The following is a 13227-nucleotide window of genomic DNA, read 5'->3' as shown; positions in this document are numbered from 1 at the left end:
TATATGTATATATCTATATTCTTTTTTTAAAATTCTTTTCCATTGTAGTTTGTTGGGTATTGAGATATTGAATATAACTCTCTGTGCTTGTTGTTTATTTTATATATGGTAGTGTGCATCTGTTAATTCCATATTATGTCAAATAGAAGTGGTGAAAGGTAGGCATCCTTGTCTTGTTCCAGATTTTAATGGGAAGGCTTTCAGCTTTTCACCATTGAGTATTATATTGGCTGTGGGTTTGTCATAAATGGCTTTTATTATATTGAGATATATTCCTTCTGTACCCACTTTGGAAAGAGTTTTTATCATAAATGGATGTTGAATTTTATCAAATGCTATCTCTGCATCTATCCAGATGATCATGTAGTTTTTGTCCTTTCTTTTGTTGATGTGGTGTATCATATCGATTGATTTGCATATGTTGAACCATCCTTGTGACTCTGGAATGAATCCAACGTGATCATGATGTATGATCCTTTCTATGTGCTTTTGCATCTGGTTTGCTAATATTTTCTTGAGCATTTTGCATCTATATTCATTAAAGATATTGGCCTGTAATGTGTCTGTCTGGTTTTGGCATCAGCGTGATGGTGACTTCAGTGACTTTGGGAGATTTGTTTTTTGTAAGTATTATTATGAACTCTTGGAGTTTTAACATTTTTTATATGTTTCAATCCATTGCAGTTGTTATTCTTACCAATGAGCAAGTTGTCTCCTCTTTGGCTGGTGGGAGAATCTTCAAATGGGTTCCAGACCCCAGTAGTCTTTGATAGTTTTCTCTTACCTGGTAGGACATATTTTCCAGGTTTGTCTTGTACATTCCATGTTCTAGACCTAGAATCAGCAATCTCTCAAGGCCACTGCTTCCTTTTTATGAGAAATTGTATTTAGAAAACATAACCTGCTTCAAAGTCAGTTATTGTTTTGAGTGTTTTAGGGCATCAGAGTTAGGAAAACACTTTTTAAAAAGAGAAATACATTATGAGTTTATATGAATATTCTCAATTCAAATTTAGGATTACATACTCAGATACCTTCTTATAGGTTTCTTATTGAATCTACCAACATGGCTAAGTAGAAACGAATGTTTAAAATCATGTGGGAATTCCTTGGGGTCTAGTGGTTAGAACTTGGCGCTCTCACTGCCAGGGGCCAGGTTTCAATCCCTCGTCAGTGAACTAAGATTCCACAAGCCACGCAGTGCGGCCAAAAAAGAAAAAAAGAAAATCTCATGTATATTGTCTAGTACTGCTTCACAGATGATGGAGAATATGTCAGTCTGGATGTTATATGTGCTTGTGAAACAAGGCACAGAAAAATGGATGGATGGTAATGAAGTTCTTGGAAATTACCCACTACCTTTGTGACTGTTTATGGAATTTGCCCTTCTTCTAATACCATGTGGTTTATCTGTGAGCATATATACTCAAGTGCATGATGTTAATATGTTAGAGTCCATTATGTGCCAAGTAGGACACACATAATCTCACTCGATTGTCAAAACTGCTAGAACTTCTATGGTATATATTTTACATTTTAATATTTGATTTACTTGGAATTTATTTTGATGTGTGGTATATGGTAGGGATTTAGCTTTTCCCTGAAAGCATTACTCATTTATTTCTCTACCATTTAGTGGATGACACATGCTCAATGATATAAAATACCTTTATCACATACTATATTCTTATGTGTACTTGAGTCTTTTCTAAAATGAGCTTTCCAATCTTTCCTATAACTGTATTTCATTTATAAGGTATATTCTGAAAAACTTATAATAATACCTGCTTTAATACTATCAGGGAATATTTTGATGCAAAAACAATCCACGTAAGTTTACATAAAATAATTTTCAAGTAAAAAAAATGCTTTCACAATAACTATCTTCCATTGAAATAAATCTTCATTTTTTTAAGGTAATGATATAAACTGGAGACTTGTTCTTTGAAAATAATATCTTAATTTAAAAAGTTAAAGAAACTGTAAAATGTTGTGCTTGATATAAACCTTGACATTTAGACTGGGGCAATCTGAATTCTATCTATAGCTGTCCAGAATCATAAGCAAATGAGTTACCAGGTATCTACAAAGTTCCTGACAAACCAAACCATTGAGAAACTGTTTGGTAGATAAGTAAATTTGTTAGTTAAGTGCAAAACTGTTAATTTCATTTGAAATTGTGACAAAATAAATTTTACAAATTGCAAAAAAATAAAATGAACTTTCTGTCTGGTTCTATTGATATTATCCTCTTGGTCTATTCCTGTACTCATTACCCACTGTTTTAATTATTGCATCTTTGTGATATATTTTGTTATTTGTTTAGAGCCTCTCATTCCCTTCTTACACCTAACCATAGTTACACAATGTTTTTAGTTTTCTTACACATGTAATTTGTTTTCCAGATGAACTTGAGAATCATTTGCCCAAGTTCCATTTAAAATATTTTGGAATTTTAATGACTAATAACTTAAGCAGTATTAATTGTCAGAGAAGAAACTTTGAGGAAACTAGAGTCATTTTCCAAAATTAGAAGTTCTTCTTTAATTTGTTTTAGATTTGAAACTTTTTCTTTATTTTTATATCTCTATTACCACAGCAATTCATAAATGTTCAATCTTTATTTAACTTATTCTTTTCAGGATATCATTTTTTTTGTTAGCAACTGAATTTACCAAATTTCCACAAATCTGATTTAACACTAATCTTGACCTTATTTTTCATTAATTAGAATTAATTTCCTGCCCAAGCAATGTGTCTGAATGCAGTCATGATTGTGTTCTGACATCAGATGGTCCCATATGTTTCTGTCCTGAAGGCTCAGTGCTTGAGACAGATGGGAAAACCTGTAGTGGTAAGTTTATCTACCTATTGTTTGTTTGAGTACCAAAATGTTCATTGCAGCTCTATTTACAATAGCCCGGAGATGGAAACAACCTAAGTGCCCATCATCGGATGAATGGATAAAGAAGATGTGGCACATATATACAATGGAATATTACTCAGCCCTAAAAAGAAACAAAATTGGGCTATTTGTAATGAGGTGGATAGACCTAGAGTCTGTCATACAGAGTCAAGTAAGTCAGAAAGAAAAAGACAAATACCGTATGCTAACACATATATATGGAATTTAAGAAAAAAAAATGTCATGAAGATCCTAGGGGTAAGACAGGAATAAAGACACAGACCTACTGGAGAACAGACTTGAGGATATGGGGAGGGGGAAGGGTGAGCTGTGACAGGGCGAGAGAGAGTCATGGACATATACACACTACCAAACGTAAGGTAGATAGCTAGTGGGAAGCAGCTGCATGGCACAGGGATATCGGCTCAGTGCTTTGTGACCACCTGGAGGGGTGGGATAGGGAGGGTGGGAGGGAGGGAGACGCAAGAGGGAAGAGATGTGGGAACATATGTATATGTATAACTGATTCACTTTGTTATAAAGCAGAAACTAACACACCATTGTAAAGCAATTATACCCCAATAAAGGTTTTAAAAAAAGAAAACATTCATTTTCTAACTGACACCTAAAAATCCATCTACTGACAAAGGAGAATAGATTTTCCAACATTACACATTGAAAGATATTTACATAATGGATTAACATATGGATTTAAATAATTTTTGTGTTTTGTTTTTGGATAGCATAGTGTAGTGGTTATGAGCAAGAGCTTTGAAGCTAGACAGCCCTGAGATAGCATTACCAGTTACTAGCAGTGTAGTTTTGGACTAGTTACTTGCCCTCTTTTGGTCTCAGTTTCCTCATCTGTAGGGGTTAATGATACCTGCCTCTTGGATTTGTGACCAGCATTAAACAAGGTGGTGGATGTGGAGCGTTTAGCCTGTTCCTTGCACCTATGAATACCTCCCTACTTTTATCTTCATAGAGACTTAAGCATATAGAGTGAAGGCTATAACTCAAAATTAGCAAAGAGTTATGTGTGACATTTTTTTAAATAAAAAGAGCAAAAGAAGTCAAGAGACCAAAAATGTGAGAGAGAAAAAAATATATTAATCACTCGGAAGAATTAGACCAGCTGCCAAACTCATCAAAATGCACTTTTTATTCCAGCCAGCTGCCAGTGTGCTTGTTCACAAATTCAGTGATAGAACAAGAAGACAAGGGTCATTGGGATGTGAAGGATTAACACTGAAGATGTCAGGTTATAGGGAAGTAGAGTATGGTGACATTTCCCTCCTAATCTCTGAAAAATAAGCTTGATTGTGACAGTATGAATGATTGTGGAAATGGTTTTAAAAAGCAACATATATTTGGTTCACCTTAATATTTTGATGAAAACATGATATTTTTTTAATACCATAGCATCATTACCAAGGAATTGTTTTTTGTAGGTTGTTCATCTCCCGATAATGGTGGATGTAGCCAGCTCTGCACCCCTCTTAGCCCAGTATCCTGGGAATGTGGCTGCATTCCGGGCTATGACCTACAACTGGACAAAAAGAGCTGTACAGCCTCAGGTTAGTGCTGTGAACATTTGAAAGTGTGTCTCTGCAAAAAAGATTATGTGAAAAACAACATTTTATTTAGAAAGTGTTAAATTGCTTTTGGCTTCTGCATAGAAAGTCTGATTTTTTAATTTTTGGAAATGGAAAACAAATCACATTATAAATATAAATGACATAAATTAATATTATATAAATAATAATTCTGTGTTTGAGGAACATTTTGAAGTGAATTAGCGTTAAGCAAAGATTTACTATAACATCAGGTATGGCATTCCAGTATATGTGAAAGTCATAACCAGAATAGTCTTAAAACACTTTATAGTTAAGGGGCATTTAATAAATATTTGTTGATTGATTTGATTTTTATCTCTCTGGTGAATGTAATAATCATAATACTTGGACAAGTTCTGTCCTTTTCATGACAAAATTTAATATGAAGTTGTGTGCTTCGACTATTTTTTCATCTTCTGATATTACATCTCATGTCCTTCAACAGCCTTGGAAATCCTAGATTTATGCCAAATTGATTTAATCTCTCCTGAGGTTCATTATGCCTGTAATCTGGGATAACATAATGATGAGCCTACGGAGCTTGCCTTAGACCCCAGTACTCTTAACTTCTCAGGGCCTTAGTTAATATAGCATAATCTGAGCTCTGAAAATTATCAGGGGTCTAGTTATTAACTCACATAATCATACCTCCATTTTAAAACTGTCCAGACCAGAGAAGGGTATTTTTTTGGACATGAATTAATACAGTCTGCTAATATTAATGTTTCAATATGTGTGAATCAAGGAGATTACACAGCATAAGACTTACATCATTTAGTTAAGATGTTTGTTACTTAATACTGTCTCTCTCTATAAGTAATTTGCATTTTGAAAGCAGGCACCTAGACAGAGAGGAAACCAGTGATGAAATTCTGGCCGTATGTCACCTCATGGAAAAGGAAGTCTTCTTGCCTCTCTTAACCTACACCGTACTGGTGGGAAATTAAGAAACAAGTACTGCAGAAATTAAGGAAGAGGGTACAATGAACGGGAAGGGTCAGAAGTGCCTTTTGGGTTTCAAGGCATATTTTAAATGCAACCATATTTAAATTTCGTTATTAGGACCACCACCATTTTTGCTGTTTGCCAATTCTCAAGATATTCGACACATGCATTTTGATGGAACAGATTATGGAACCCTGCTCAGCCAGCAGATAGGAATGGTTTTTGCCCTAGATCATGACCCTGTGGAGAATAAGGTATGGTTTTGCTGCTTGGACAGGTGTGGCTGTGCTTTAAGGACAGAGTAGAGGATTTTATCCTAACAGATGACCTGGATTACTTGAAAATCCTCTGCTAAGCTCAGAGCAATTAGGCCAAGAAAAATTTAAATGTAGATATTAAAACATCACTTGAGAAAGTTTTAAGGATGTTTCTGTTATCATAACCCTACCCTGTTCCTTGCTGTGATTCAGCCATTTTATTGGGGATAATTTGAACAGAATCTGAAGTTTAGTTTCCTCTTTGGAAATGAGAATAGGAAGCTAGCACAGTGCCATACACACAGGAAGAGCACCACAAATAGGTTTTTATTTATTTGTGTTTTGGGAGAAATAGGAGGTTGAGGTGCAGCATAGGAAGTATGGATTACTAATTTGCATTTAATACATGTCCTTAAGGGAGGAAATTCAGTGACCTCCTAACCATGAAAACCAAGAAACATAAGTTTTACAGCTCATGTGTGAATGGCAGTCTAACACACCATTATTTATATAATTTTACATGAAGTTTTTTTTGTATAAACATTAGAATTTCTAAATTATCAACCGAATCAGCTGACCATTTGGTCTTTAATTTCTTGTTATCTTTATGCTAGGTTAGAATGTGCTTGAAATGATATGTTACAGTAACTTCTGGGGATTAATCAGCCAATAATTATGAAGTCACATAGTTATTAATCTCCCTCCATAATGATTTAGTTGTTACTAGATGGTGCATTAATTCCTAGAATTTTAAAACTTGTGCTTTTGTTTCTTCCTGATTTGAAGCATTCTGGTAAGTGGCCAAAAGAGAAAGAGTGAAGCAAATTGATTCTGTGTTTAATTGGTCTGGATTGATAGCCAAATATAACTACTTTTGCAAATAGAAGTTTTGTAATTAAATACTAGCAAACAATTCTTTTTTTTTTCTATGAACTGAATCTATTTGACTCCATAGAAGAATTATATTAACAGGAAAGAATTAATAGAATCAGTTCAAGATTCTTTTATTGCCAAATTAGTTTTTTCCCACACAGTCAGTATTTTTTACAACTAGGTGAATAAGGAAACCTAAAATGAACTTTAAGTCATGTGGCTTATTCATGGTTTTTCATTTCTCTGGTCAATGTTCTCATTTTCTTGCTTCTCAAACTGTGGTCCTTAGACCAGTGACATCAATATGACCTGGAGCGTGTTAGAACTGCAGATTCTCAGGCTCCACTGCGACCACTGAATCAGAATCTGCATTTTAACGAGATTCCCAGGTGATTCATGTACACATTTGAGTTTGAGAAGCAGTGCACTAGCAGAGTATTTTTTAATATAAGAAGTGCCCATTTTTTGTATTATGGAATAGAACCTTTTCTAGAGAGATGATAATCCTTTATTTAATTACCATTTTATGAATATTCTCATTATTGATGATAGGTTTATGTACATATATGTACTCACAGTTAATATTCCACATATGCTGTCATTAAATTGTCAGCTAACCCATAGCAATTTTTTATTCTTGTACCTGTTCGATAGTCTGCATACTAGACTGAAAAAGAACTTTGCATCTTCAAGGTATGTTCTGTTGGACAAAATCTGTTAATTAAAATGAAATTATCTACAGCTAGAGATGAAAGGAACTTTAGCAAATACCTAGTCTGACTTTGTCATTTTTATAGCTGAGAAAATTGAGATTAAATGACTTAACCATGTACACTGTTATTGGGAATGTAAGTTGGTGCAGCCACTGTGGAAAACGGTATGGAGGGTTCTCAATAAACTAAAAACAAACCCAGCAATATAACCCAGCAGTTCCACTCCTGGGTATATATCAGAAAAAAACAAAAACACTAATTCAAAAAGATACCCCATGTTCATAGCAGAATTAGCTACAATTTCCAAGAAATGGAAGCAACCTAAGTATCCATCAGCAGATGAATGGATAAAGAAGATGTGGTACCTACACACACACACAAACACACATATACACACCATGGAATACTACTCAGCCATAAAAAAAGAGTGAAATTTTGCCATTTGAAGTAAGATGGATGGACTTGGAGGGTATTATACTCAGTGAAATAAGCCAGACAGAAGAAGACAAATACTGTATGTTATCACTTATATGTGTAATCCAAAAAATACAACAAACTAGTGAATATAAAAAGAAAGAAGCAGACTCACAGATATAGAGAACAAACTAGTAGTTACCAGTAGGGAGAAGGAAGTGGGGAGGGGCAATATAAGTGGAGGGGATTAAGAGGTACAAACTATTATGTAAAAAATAAGCTACAAGGATATATTGTACAACACAGGGAATATAGCCAGTATTTTACAATAACTATAAATGGAACATAAACTTTAAAAATTGTGAATCACTATATTATATACCTTAACTTATATAATATTGTACATCAACTACACTTCAATTTTAAAATAAATAAAAAATAAATAAAAATGATTTAACCAAGGCAATCAAACAAATAAGTGTTAAAACTGGGAGAGGAAGCTGTGTCTCCTGACTTGCAGCGAAGTGGAATCCTGTGGATCAAGCAGTAGAAGTTAAAGCTCAGCTTGCAGACCCCATTAAACTGCTCATCTTTGTTCCCTTTCAGGCTGTAGAAGCCGTTAGAGTTCAAGTATGATGGCTTTGTTATTGACCAATGATCAAAGATAAGCAAATTACCCACAGCAATAGAAATATGTGCCAGGCAGAAGGCTAAGAACTTATATATATATAACTAATGCGCTTCATAATATCATCCCCATTTTACCAATGAGGAAACTGAGCCTCTGAGACACTGATAAACTTGCTTAAGTTTACACATATCCGGGAAGCAACTGAGGTGGAGTTCAGTTCCAGGTGTGTCTATCTCCAACGCCCAGCTCTTAACTATTGTACTGTATAATATAAAGATTTACTAACCTCATTTGTATATATACCACATTAAGCTTTTAAATAAATCAAGCTGAAATGCCTGTGTTCTCTTTTGTAGATATACTTTGCCCATACAGCCCTAAAGTGGATAGAGAGAGCAAATATGGATGGTTCCCAGCGAGAAAGGCTTATTGAGGAAGAAGTAGGTGTGCCAGAAGGTCTTGCTGTAGACTGGATTGGCCGTAAATTCTATTGGACAGACAGACGGTAGGTTTCCTCTTTCAGTTTTAAGCCACATGGGAGGGGAGTGATTGGATAGGTAATACAGCTGGCTTCATCCTCCACTTTGAACACAGGAAAATATTGCTGGGCACCTGACTGGGATCGGAGGAAAGATGCCCCCAGTGCTGTCCACAGTCCCTCAACCCCCTCCCCACCACCAAACAGGACATTCCTCCTTTTAATCAAGACTGTATCTTTCATCAAGGTCTGTATGCATGGGCAAGTTTTGAGGACCAAGAAAACAGCATGTGTTTTTGCATTTCAGGCTATTGGTTGTAATCAGGGAAACACAAAACCTGTCTGGATATAATCAGCAAGCATTCTCTGAGCATCTGCTGTGCATCAGGCTCTCTCCTAGGTAGCATGGGAGATACACAGGAGCCTGAGAAGAACTCCATGTTTCCAGTCACCTTACGGTTTAGCCAGGGAGATAAGACACATGTACACAGGGAAAACTAATACAAATGCTTGGTCTAAGTCTCAGTACAAGAAATATCATAAGGTCATGCATAAATAATTGCCAAATGAAGGATGGATACTCCCAGAGGGGGCTCTGGAAGGGGCTTCAGGGATCAACTTCCCCTTCATTTTACAGGTGGGGAAACGAAGGCTCAGAAAGGCTAAGTGATTTATTCAAGGTCGCACAACATTTAAATGACAAGTCTTTCTAGAACCCACATGTTGGCTCTCAGGGTGGGAGAGATGGCCTGTTTCCCTCTGATGGGCAACAACAGGACCAGAGAGAAGTTGTGGTGTGTCTGTCCTCTGGGCACACTGCTCTTGGGGCTGCAGGAAGCACCACTGCACTTGGTGTGTATGTGTGTGTGTTTGTGTGTGTGTGTGCGCGTGTGTGGCCTTGTCAGCCCCAGGAATGGGGTAGGAGAAGGGGGAAGAAGGAAGTGGCTGCATCCCTTGTGTGTGCTGATGAGAGCCCACTTCCTGCTTCTGAGCAAGAAGGAGACAGCCACGGAGTACGTCATAGAAGAAGGTTAGAGATTCCATGCTTTGGGATACTCTCTCAGAGTAACTTAGAGCTATGGCGTGACCTGGTGGCCAACCCAAACCTCTGACAGCTCTGCAACCTTGTTAAAGTAAAAGAAGAGAGAATTAACTAGAGTTTCACCTCTGAAATCAGTGGTCCCAACATAGAGGAAGAAGTCCCAGGGAGTGGATTTATATGCTTCAGGGTAGGCTTTCTAGGTCCCAGAAAATCTCTTCTGGTCTGGATAACCCATGGGAGACAAACAGGCTTTTAAACATGAGCCAGATGCATGATGTGTTGCCCAGTTATCAATAATATGGCATTTCTATAACCAGAGTGAGTATATTTTAAATAATTCATTCAATCATTTGTTCATTCATTTAACCATACCTTCATTCCATTCCTTTATCCTTTGGGTATTTTTTTTTTTTTTTTTTTTTTGTGGTACGCGGGCCTCTCACTGTTGTGGCCTCTTGCGTTGTGGAGCACAGGCTCCGGACGCGCAGGCTCAGCGGCCATGGCTCAAGGGCCCAGCTGCTCCGCGGCATGTGGGATCCTCCCGGACCGGGGCACGAACCCGCGTCCCCTGCATCGGCAGGTGGACACTCAACCACTGCGCCACCAGGGAAGCCCACATCCTTTGGGTATTTATTCATTTATTGAATAACTGAAATGCACCAGATACTGCACTAAGAGCTTTATATCCATATTGACTCCCCAAAAGGTAAGTCTTCTTATCCCCAATTTAAAGATTAAAAAATTGAGAATCAAAGAGGTAAAATAACTTTCCTGAGGTCAAGCAGCCAGCAAGTACTGGATCTGGAATTTGAACTCAAGGATGACCATTTCCGAAGCTTGTGTTTTTGATAATCATAGTACGTACTGCCCTCTACAACAAGGGTCAGTTAAATGTCCTTGACCCAGCATCACGTAACAAATGAAAGTCAACTTCAGTCATAACAATGCTAAAAATATTAATAATGGCCTTCTCTGTTTTGAACCTACTTAAAAGGACATTTAAAATATTAGCTGCGCATAATAACAGAGCTTGTACACGGCTGTTTTAGGAAACGTTGATTAGGACAGCAGATGTCTGGCACTTTGGGCCCCTCTAAGCATGCTGGGTCTCCTCATATTTCCCACATTTGCACGGCACCTCTAATTTTATGTGTTTGATTAATAGCACCATAGTACCTACTGCTGAGGCAATGCCTACAGGAGATAGACAGGCACCACCGTATCCTGGAGGATCAGACCTCAAATTCTCTAGCTCATTGACTTGAGTAATAACGAGCCCTTCTCATGTTCTCGGCAGCTGCTAAGAGAAAACCTTTAATTTGTCTGGAAATGAGAGGTTTATAGTTTGAAAACCTTAATATTAGCTAGAAATTGGATTTAAATAACTGGGATTCCAAGCTTGTGATATTAGATTATATAGTAACTCTTAACCAAGTAAAAGAACCAGAATGGATGCTTACAGTTTACATTGGCTTAGGAAAAGACAGATTCAGATTAACATCTGACTGTAGGAAGGAAGCAGATTGATCATTCCACTGGCAGTGCTAGTATTTAGTATTAAGGAATCCTGATTCGCAAAGTCAAATGCCTAGTAAAAAGCATCAAGAGGGAAACAGTGTATCTGTTTGCTCATCCTTTTGAGGTAACAAAAACTACCATGAGGTAAAAAATCACTCTTCTGGGGTTCTGGATGGACAACTCTTGCCCTGGAAATAGGGTGGGTTTAGAGGATCCCAGGGGTGGCACTGAGACCAATTAGATAACAAATATGAAGAGAAAGATACTCCACTAGATTAAGGGTTATGCTTGAACTCACGTGAACCCAAATGTCCGCCCTTGTCTTTGCTGTCTCATGACCAACCCTGGAGTTCAAGATGTGCTTTGTGGCTGAGTCAAATAGAAGTGTGTTATTGGGTGACCCCCTTGGGGAGCTTTCAGAGTAAATTCCAGCAATCCTGCCCGAGACAGCTCCAGAGTCAGGAGCTTATGTCGGTCTCAATTCTCATCACCTTACTCCTGCTCAGAACAGTAAGAATTTAGAGATGATGTAACAATGAGATCAGAACTGACAGTTTTATTTCCCCTGGTCACAAGCAAGTGGCTTCAGAATTCCTTCCCTCAAGGGAACAGGCACAGTGACAGTTGTGACTGAGTGAATTTGACACATTGAGTTCAAAAATACCTTCCACTTCATCTGGGAATAAAATTATCTTTTAAAAGTGGCGCTGTAGTATAAATGATTTCAAATTATCCACTGCCCTGAGTTGGTAGTTCGCAAAGTGTATTTGGCCCAGCCCAGGCCCTGAGCCAATTTTACCTTTATCTCCCTCCTGCATATGGCCCATGAGGAAGAATAGATCAAGCCCCGGCCCCCTGTCTAGAAAGGGCACTTGAACAAGCCACCTGCAGCAGGTCTCCTGAGTGTTTTGTAGCACAGGGTGGAGGGACTGGTCTTGCTCTGTGTTTCTGGGCAGGTGGCACGAGGTGGGGAAGGGAGGTTTTTTTTTTTTTTTTTTTTTTTTTTTTTTGCGGTACGTGGGCCTCTCACTGTTGTGGCCTCTCCTGTTATGGAGCACAGGCTCTGGACGCGCAGGCACAGCGGCCATGGCTCACGGGCCCACGAACCCGTATCCCCTGCATCGGCAGGCGGACTCTCAACCACTGCGCCACCAGAGAAGCCCAGGGAGGTTCTTTTTAATCTCCTCTGTTGTGGTCCTGCCTGCTCAGGGAACCTGCTGGGGCTCATCCAGTGCTTAGGTCAATCCCTGACACACACTAGGTGCTGAGGAAGTGTCTATTTGATCATCAAGATTTGTTTGACAAATAAATGGAAAAATTAGAAAGCAAGAATTTTCTCCCCTGCCAGATTCCAAAGAGTTATTATTATTTTTTAATGTAAAGAGTAGCAAAGAGTATTTCAGTACTCTCATTTGTCTTAGAATCAGATGGAAGAAAATTAAAGCCAACGTAAGTCTTCTCCTACTGTCCTTGTGTTGGTTGTCTCTCTGGCCCTTCGAGGTCTACTCTCCTTCCACCCTGTGATCTGTGAACACCAGGCGGAGGCTTTTATTGGTTCCACCAGGAGCTGGGAGGTTGTGAAGAGAAGGGGATGGTGGCATTTGTACTTCCTGGCTTTATCCCTGCCAGGCCACTGACACAGAACCCTCTTACCTTACCCTTTCACGGTGTGTTTTAATTGCTTGGGATAAATATTGGGAAACTAATTTAAACACTGTGTTAAAAAAAAAACAATAGGCTTTGCGTAAGTGGTACTCCTGACGCGTGTGTATTCGTGTGCACACCTGTGATAGGGGAGTTTAGAATGCCTATTTTGCTTTTCAGTAAGCAACAGG

At 38.0% G+C, this 13227-nt stretch overlaps 1 protein-coding gene across 4 annotated transcripts in view; it reads left to right on the top strand.

The window, feature by feature from the left end:
• Nucleotides 1-13227, top strand: part of EGF (epidermal growth factor) — a 95334-nt gene that overhangs the window by 45988 nt on the left and 36119 nt on the right. For 3 of the 4 annotated variants that reach the window (XM_032633399.1, XM_032633402.1, XM_032633400.1), the window contains 4 exons: nucleotides 2732-2854; nucleotides 4357-4482; nucleotides 5584-5720; nucleotides 8711-8859. In XM_032633399.1, coding sequence (XP_032489290.1) covers nucleotides 2732-2854; nucleotides 4357-4482; nucleotides 5584-5720; nucleotides 8711-8859 — 535 coding nt within the window. The remainder of the gene's footprint in view (nucleotides 1-2731; nucleotides 2855-4356; nucleotides 4483-5583; nucleotides 5721-8710; nucleotides 8860-13227) is intronic. The other variant, XM_032633401.1, reaches the window with a different exon arrangement.

This window comes from Phocoena sinus, chromosome 5 (assembly GCF_008692025.1).
Source record: "Phocoena sinus isolate mPhoSin1 chromosome 5, mPhoSin1.pri, whole genome shotgun sequence".
NCBI lineage: Eukaryota > Metazoa > Chordata > Mammalia > Artiodactyla > Phocoenidae > Phocoena > Phocoena sinus.
Note: the sequence above shows the minus strand (reverse complement) of the source record. Positions and strands in the feature narration are given on the sequence as shown.